General features: G+C 64.7%; 1 protein-coding gene across 1 annotated transcript; it reads left to right on the top strand.

The window, feature by feature from the left end:
* The first annotated feature begins 1,183 nt into the window (after positions 1–1,183).
* SLC32A1 (solute carrier family 32 member 1) lies at positions 1,184–5,360 on the top strand. The gene is made up of 2 exons (XM_036417762.2): positions 1,184–1,734; positions 3,969–5,360. The coding sequence occupies exons 1-2, from the start codon at positions 1,333–1,335 to the stop codon at positions 5,154–5,156; spliced, it is 1,590 nt and encodes a 529-aa protein (XP_036273655.1). The 5' UTR covers positions 1,184–1,332; the 3' UTR covers positions 5,157–5,360.
* The last annotated feature ends 3,038 nt before the right edge of the window (positions 5,361–8,398 follow it).

Here is an 8,398-nt window from a genome sequence, read left to right as displayed (position 1 = left end):
GGGCACATCCAGGTTCCAATGCGAACAAAACTACACGTTCACAGAAACACGGTTACCGAGTCTCTCACTCTGGGGATCCACTGGGAGCCAGCCCGTGTCACTGTCTGACACGGCGTCGGTCTTTGTCTCTCATTCTTGCACGCGCGACACGCACTCCGCGGAATAGTCCGCGTTTCCACGGCCCGGGAGCGCCGTGGAGCCGGAGCCCAGCGCCCGCGCGCCTCCTCCTGGGCCGGAGCGTCTCCCCCGCCGGACCGCTACCCGCCGCGAGCGATGCCCTCGCCAAACCCTGCCTCCTTCCAGCCCCGCCGCGCGAAAAGAAAGCCAAAAGCCAACCTTTCGCCTCCATCCCGCACGCAGTTGGAGTGCGGTTGGTTGGTAGCGAGCGACCCGAAGATTCACTTCCATCGCAGCATCCCGGACCGGCGGGGACGGTCCCGGCGCCGGGCTGGGCGTTCCGGAGAGCAATCCGTGACCGTGACCGACGCTCCTGCCGGTCAAAGGGGGCTTGAGGCCAGGCTTAAGTGCGTGTGAGGGTGCCAGGGAGGCAGATCGACCCCCAGACGGCCCGGGCAGGCAGCGACAGGCCACTGTCCCGCTGCCTTGCAGGGTATCCAGACTCGTCCTTGGCCGGAGAGTCTGGGGCCACAAGGCTCCCTCCCGGACTCCGGAGGGGATGGTTGGGACCACGGGAATCCGCACGCCCGCCCCCTCCCTCCCTCCCTGCGGCGGCGGCGGGGTAGGAGGGCCCGGATCCAGCTTAGCACCTCCCCCAGAAATGCAGCACTCACCCCCCCCCCCCCGCGCCCTCCGCACCCCGTCTTGGCGCTCCCTCCGCCGCCTCCTCGCGGGCGCCCTCCTGCCCTCCTCTCCGGTCCCCGAGGTCCTCAGCGCCCCCTTTGCCTTCCCCTCTGCCCCCTCCTCGAACCCCTCCCTGCCTCCGTCCCGCGTCCCCCTCCCGGTCCCCCACCCCCGCCCGATTCCGGGGGCGGGAGCGCACGGGGCTGCGGAGGGCGGGGGCGCCGCTCGGGCTCCGCGTAGCCGCTCTGACGCCGCGCGGCCGCCGCAGCCCAGCCCGCGCCCCGCACTCCGCAGTGCGCCCGCCGCCGCCGCCCCGCAGCCCACCCGGTCCGCCCGGCCTCCGCCGCCCGCCCGGTCCCCCCAGCCCCGCCGCCGCCGCCGGGAGGGGCATGAGCCCGAGCGCCCTGGGGCGCCGCGCGCAGAGCCGGAGCCGATAGCGGCCTCGCGCCCCCCGCACCTCGCCGCCCCGCCGCCGGGCCCCGCGCCGCCAGCGCCCTTGTCCTTGCCTCCGGGCCCGCCGCCGCCGCCGCCATGGCCACCCTGCTCCGCAGCAAGCTGACCAACGTGGCCACCGCCGTGTCCAACAAGTCCCAGGCCAAGGTGAGCGGTGTGTTCGCCAGGATGGGCTTCCAGGCGGCCACGGACGAGGAGGCGGTGGGGTTCGCGCACTGCGACGACCTGGACTACGAGCACCGCCAGGGGCTGCAGATGGACGTCCTGAGGGCGGAGGGCGAGCCCCGCGTCGACGGGGACGAGGGCGCCGCCGAGTCGCCCGTCGAGGGAGACATCCGTTACCAGCGCGGCGACGGCGCGCCCCTGCCGCCCTCCGGCTCCAAGGACCAGGCCGTGGGGGCCGCGGGCGAGTTCGGGGGCCACGACAAGCCCAAGATCACGGCGTGGGAGGCGGGCTGGAACGTGACCAATGCCATCCAGGTGAGCGCGGGGTTCCCAGCTCTGCCTCCTCCTCCCCTCCCCACCTCTCCCCCCTCAAGCACCAACACCACCAGGCTTTACCCCCACCCTCCAGTCCCCAGGCGACCTGGGCCGCCAGACGCCCTCTAGTATGGGGGTGGGAGGGAGAAGGGGTGTTTCCCTCCGTCCCAGCCCCCAGGTGGCATCTGCGGCCCCAGGCACGCAGCGTCTGGCCCGCCCAGCACAGCCAGACTGAGGTTAGGTCAGAGACACTTGCCCTCAAACCCCGAAAAAGGGAGGGAAACAGAAGGAGGGGGAGCAGGGAGAGGGGAGGGAGAAAGAAAATCAGGATTGCATCGCAATGGGACTCCGGAATGGATCCACAGCTTCATTTTTGGGGGCAGAAAGCAGAGGGGAAATTTGCTGAGCTGGAGTCTCCTCCCTCGACACACACGCATATACTCGTACAGGCACACGTATATCGGCAGGCACACATGCCCTCAGCCATCCTCCCAGGTGCACACGACATGCCTCTATGCACAGACCACAAGATTATCCTCAAATGCACCTTCCTTATCCCTACACCTCCAATACAGAGAAACGCATATCCGCACATACAGAAGCCCACACAACACATAAGCACACACACAGAAACCCATCTGAACATATCACAGTTGCATATATGCACTGACTCATGCCCACAGTAACCAGCCCGCTCAGGGTGACACACAGGCGCACACACACACACACTCCCGGGTCGTGCAGCCGCAGCTGGACCCGCGCACAGACTCTCCCCCTCTCGCGCGAAATCCCGGCTCCAACGCAGAGAGGAGACCAGCGTCGTGACCCAAGCGAAGCAGCCTCTCCATGCTCTGGCAGCCCGCACCTCCTCACCCCTCCTGTCAGCACCCCTCCCGCCGCTCCCCGCCAGGCGGCGCCAGTCCCTCCGCCGGGGCGAGTCTGAAGTCAGCACCTTGACGCGGGAGCTGGCGGGGCGGCCAGGCTGCGGCTCCTGGGGCCAAAGAGGCCTAAGCCCCAGGCGCCCTCGGCCCGGGGTCTGCCTCCCCCCACGGCGTCCCCAAAGCGCGCGGTCGTTGGGGCGCAGAACGGGGGTTTCCCGGGAACCGGAGGCCGAGGCGAGGCTGCTGAGGACCTGGGGCTCCGGGGCTTTGCGGGGCCCTGCGCCCTGAGTGGCCGGTCCCGAGGTGCCTCCCTCCCCAGGGCCCGGCGAGAGCGCCAGGCGGAACCGGGCCCTGGGGATACAGGGGGGCTGCGCCCTCATCCACGGCCGTCTGCGCCCTCGCCGGGGCGTCTTTGGAGGCCGCGTTCCGTGGGCCCGGGAGGAGGCCAGGGCGGGGGGCCCGAGGCCCGCGGACCCAGGGAGCCCGGGGTTTCGTTAGCTTTCTTCCCCATGGGGATGCTAAACCCTCCTCCCCCAGCCCTACCGGCCCACCCCGCTGCTGCTGGTTATCTGTCCCCACGTGATCTGGCCTTGCAAAACCACGCTTCCTGCTGGCCTCTACGCTTCCCAGTCATCCCCTTCTTAGGGCTGGCCACGGGACTCCCTACCTCCAACCCTGCTTTCTGCCTCCCCTGCCGTGGCCCCCCCTCACTTCCTATAACCCCTAGCACAAGTCCTCCCCGGCCCTCAGTTCCCGCCTCCCCCGTGGCTTGCCCCACACTCTGTCCCCGCTCCTCCCTCCCACTGCCGCCTTGAACGTTTCCTTCTCCAGCTCAGCCTCCAGGCACCCACAATTCCCTGATTAGATTTCCTCCACCGCTACCCTCTGCAGCCCCTCTTAAATCCTGCGCCCCCTCTTTCTTGGGGCTCAGACCCAGCACTCTACCTTTCCCAGAGCCCTTCCTAGCTAGCTAGCGACGGCCCTTCCAGCACCTTCTCCCCTCCCAAGTCCCCACTTGTGATTCTGTCCCCAGGAGGCATCCTCAGGCATCTCCCCTTTCCTCTTCTTTCCTTGTGGTTTGACCTCACCCTCAGCCCACTGCACTCCTCCCAGCCATCAGCACACCTTTCCTTCTCTGTACACACCTCCGTCTGTGTCCATCTCTGCCTCAACACACCCAGGCTCCCCATGTAGGCGCTCTGCACCCCTATGTCAAGCCTACCCTTCATTTGGGCTCTCTCTCTAGCGCCCCCTACGGGCTGCAGCCTGCAGCCACGGCTAAGGCGCCGCTCTCTTCCGAGGCCACACCTGAGAGCTCACCCCCAGGTTTGGATGCCTTTTTCCGCCCCGCAGGGTATGTTCGTGCTGGGCCTGCCCTACGCCATCCTGCACGGCGGCTACCTGGGGCTGTTCCTCATCATCTTCGCCGCCGTGGTGTGCTGCTACACCGGCAAGATCCTCATCGCCTGCCTGTACGAGGAGAACGAGGACGGCGAGGTGGTGCGCGTGCGGGACTCGTACGTGGCCATCGCCAACGCGTGCTGCGCCCCGCGCTTCCCCACGCTGGGCGGGCGCGTGGTGAACGTGGCGCAGATCATCGAGCTGGTGATGACCTGCATCCTGTACGTGGTGGTGAGCGGCAACCTCATGTACAACAGCTTCCCGGGGCTGCCCGTGTCGCAGAAGTCCTGGTCCATCATCGCCACGGCGCTGCTGCTGCCCTGCGCCTTCCTCAAGAACCTCAAGGCCGTGTCCCGGTTCAGCCTGCTGTGCACGCTGGCCCACTTCGTCATCAACATCCTGGTCATCGCCTACTGCCTGTCGCGGGCGCGCGACTGGGCCTGGGAGAAGGTCAAGTTCTACATCGACGTCAAGAAGTTCCCCATCTCCATCGGCATCATCGTGTTCAGCTACACGTCGCAGATCTTCCTGCCCTCGCTCGAGGGCAACATGCAGCGGCCCGCCGAGTTCCACTGCATGATGAACTGGACGCACGTGGCCGCCTGCGTGCTCAAGGGCCTCTTCGCGCTCGTCGCCTACCTCACCTGGGCCGACGAGACCAAGGAGGTCATCACGGACAACCTGCCCGGCTCCATCCGCGCCGTGGTCAACCTCTTCCTGGTGGCCAAGGCGCTGCTGTCCTACCCGCTGCCCTTCTTCGCCGCCGTCGAGGTGCTGGAGAAGTCGCTGTTCCAGGAGGGCGGCCGCGCCTTCTTCCCCGCCTGCTACGGCGGCGACGGCCGCCTCAAGCCCTGGGGGCTGACGCTGCGCTGCGCGCTCGTGGTCTTCACGCTGCTCATGGCCATCTACGTGCCGCACTTCGCGCTGCTCATGGGCCTCACGGGCAGCCTCACGGGCGCCGGCCTCTGCTTCCTGCTGCCCAGCCTCTTCCACCTGCGCCTGCTCTGGCGCAAGCTGCTCTGGCACCAGGTCTTCTTCGACGTGGCCATCTTCGTCATCGGCGGCATCTGCAGCGTGTCCGGCTTCGTGCACTCGCTCGAGGGCCTCATCGAGGCCTACGGGACCAACGCGGAGGACTAGGCGGTCCCGGGGCGGGCAGGCCAGCTCCCTCCCGCGCTCCTCCCCTCCCTCCTCCCTCCTCCCTGCCACCCCCGCCCCCGCCCCCGCCGCCCCGGGCGCCCCGCCCCGCCCCGCCCCGCCGACGCAGCGCTTGGAAAGCCAAGCTTTCAACATCTCCGGTTCCTAGTCTCTGATTATGGGGGATGGGGGGGCGGGGGGCGGGGGGAGGGGATGGGGATCCACAATCCATCGCGTCTGCGTGTCTGTGGTCCTTTCTTTGCCACCACACCCCGGCGTCGGGAGGAAGGCGGGGATCTGTCCTTCCAGGGGGACCCCCTACCTGGGCCCCTGTCCCCCCAGCGGAGGGGGTGGGGAGGGAGGGAGAGGGGAGCAGCTCGCAGGCGCAGAAACGCGACCTTGGCGGGACATTTCACATCCATCCAGAGCTCGGAGCCTGTGCAGCGTCCAGCCCTTTCCAGCCAGAGCCTTCCCCTCCCGGAGACAGGTCAGCCCCGCGGCGGCGGGCGAGGCCGGCGGGGAGCCCGTTCCGGCGGGCGGTCCCCATCGGAGGGGCGCGGGGAGCGGGAGGCGAGGAGAAGCGGCGGCGGGGCTGGCTGGCCTGCGGGCTTCCAGGAACCCAAACTCATCTTGTGGAACTGTTCTGTGCGTGTGCTGTGTGCTCGTGGTGAATACGATGAAATGTTATATCAGAAAAAAAAAATCTATCTCTAACTTAGAGTGCGGCGCATCATTATATCCGCAAATAAAGAAGAAACAAAGGCGCCTGCGGCTCTGCGTTTTACACCTGCGGGGATCCCGGCGCGGAGTGTGTGTGTGTAAGGCCTGGTGGAGCAGGTGGGGGTGATGAAGCAGCTGCCGTGAAAGGGTCGCGGGAGAGCTCCAAGGAGAGGGGAGGAGGGGGGGTCTGCACCGAGGGAGGCTCTGCAGGTGCTGGGGCGGGGGTGGGGGGCCGCGAGCGGGGTGGGGGTGGGAGAGGGAGGACACGCAGTGGGAAGGGGCGCGTCCTTCTCATCTCCGCCTCTCAGCCGCCAGGACAAGGTTTGTTTCCATCCTTCCCCAGGGCGGGATCCATCTGAGAATTTGGGGGAGAATTTGCTCCCATTAAAAACAAAGGCTTGCTGATGCCAATGACAGCCCTCCTCGGTGTTCAGTGGGTGCTGGTGGACAGCCCCTCTTAGCTAGGACCGTGCCGGGTTCCAGGTGGGGGGGCAAACCCAGCCCGGACCTCGGGGAGTTTGCAGTTTAGCAGAGAGGCGGCGATCAACAAGGACACCAGGACTCCCAGCGTGACTGCCTGGGCTGGAAGGCATCTCACTCTACCATCTCCACCACCCTCACCACCTCCACCACCCTCAAGTCCAAGCTTGGGGTTACACAGCCACAGTGAAGAAACCTGGCTTTCTAGAATCAGCAGCCCTGAACGATCCGGGCCCCAATCTCCCTCTTCCTTGCACAGCCGTGGAGCACGCGTTTGCTTGAATCACCCAGCCCCTTTTTGTGCAGATCCTGTCCCAGGGGCAGCGCTGGCCCTGCCTCCAGGAGAGCCAGTTCCAGGATGGCTGGGAAGGGTCACGGTTAGACTTTCCAGAAGGGATCTGGGAGTGCGGGAAGGCGAGAATCAAACGAGAGAAGCCTAGCGGGAGATTCTTGGCCTCCAGCCCCATGGTGGGCCCGTTTGGACCGAATTCTCCCGGTGCAGTCGGTGCGGGAGGCACCGGGAGAATGCCTAAGAACCTGTCCGTTCCTCCCTGCGGGCTTCAGCGGGCTGCATGTGTGCAGGTGGGAGAGAGAGCACACCCATCCAAAGGTAGGCACGAGGGGTGAGGGGAAGGCTGTACGTACTCGCATCTCGTGAGGACTCGGATGGGCGTCTGTGAGCGCCTGTGTGTGTGATAGCGGTTCTGCAGCCAGCGAATGGGAGTGGGGCGGAAGGGAGATCAGATCCGATCCCTCGGCCACTTTCTGCTTCTGACGATTTCACGGGCCATTTGAGATGACTGCTGTCACCCCCTAATGCCCTATTGTCACTATTGCCGGCATTCAGGATTCGGAGCTGGCCAGAAGAGGCTCAGTCTCCAGGCCCCCTCCCCCTTCGCTGTCTCCCAGTCCTGGAGAGCCAGCTGACTGTTCCCCCCTCTGCCCCACTTCCTATGCGGGCCCATGGACCCTGGGCTGCGCTGTTCAGAGAAAGCCCGGACTTCTGTGGTTGAGAGGAAGGCGGGAACGCCATGCTGCACTAGCGCGGTCCTTCCTGTCTTTAAAAGGACAAATGAGGCGCCAGGTGACTCTGCACAGTGGCTGCCACATCCGCAGGCTCTCCCAGCTCCGCTCCACCATACCCTGGCTCCCTGCTTTGTGCTCCACTAGCAGGAGCCCGTGCATCCTTCTCCCCCTCCCCTCGCCCCTTCCCCCCCTCCCCCCGCCCCAGCCAGCCTCCCAGCGTCCTAAGGGAAGGCCCGCACCCTCGTCCAGAGGAGACCCCTCCCCAGACTTGTTCTCAGGCAACACCCAAGTGCATGGGTAGAAATTGAAAGAAAGAACTATGTTCTTGGTCAGCAGGGAGCTCAAGGATAGGCCAGGCAAGATTCCTCAGCATCATTTCCTTCCCAAACTCAGAGGATCAGCGACCATGTCTTTCAGATAGAGCAGTGCCCCAGCAGCGCTGTGTTAAGCCATATGGAGGCCAAAGGAAATACCAGCAATACCAATCTTGTATTTATTTCGAGTTTCATGATTTTGTTCGTCGTGTTATTTTGAAAATCATAGTTCATTTTGGCTTTTCATCTTTTTTTTTTTTTAAGACACATTGCACAAAATGCTACCTTGCTTATTGAATGTTTTTGCACCCCCTAGAATGTTGCTCTCTAAGCAGATGCCTCTCTTGCCTCATCCTAATCCCAGCCCTAGGTGTGAGGTAAGGTTTGGGAGGTGAACCCTATTCCCTACAGGTTTGGATTGAGTGTTTTCCAGGGTCTGGCTATCATGAATTCCACAGCGGCGCGGTGGACACCTCCTCTGCAAGTTGTGGGGCCCAGAAGGACCAGGTGAGGCGGGGCCTCTGGCCAGGGACTCCCAGCAGGATGGCCTGGCAGTGCTGAGAGCCCAGCCAAATGTCGTGAAGCTCTGTTGACTAATGAGTTTGCTGACCACTGGCCTAGTACTTAGTACAAGTTCTGGCAGGCACCCAGGGTTTATTTATTAAATATTTATTGAGCACACTTCAGGCCACACACATAGGGCTA

The sequence above is a fragment of the Pipistrellus kuhlii genome, unplaced genomic scaffold, assembly GCF_014108245.1.
Source record: "Pipistrellus kuhlii isolate mPipKuh1 unplaced genomic scaffold, mPipKuh1.p scaffold_m20_p_6, whole genome shotgun sequence".
Lineage (NCBI taxonomy): Eukaryota > Metazoa > Chordata > Mammalia > Chiroptera > Vespertilionidae > Pipistrellus > Pipistrellus kuhlii.
Note: the sequence above shows the minus strand (reverse complement) of the source record. Positions and strands in the feature narration are given on the sequence as shown.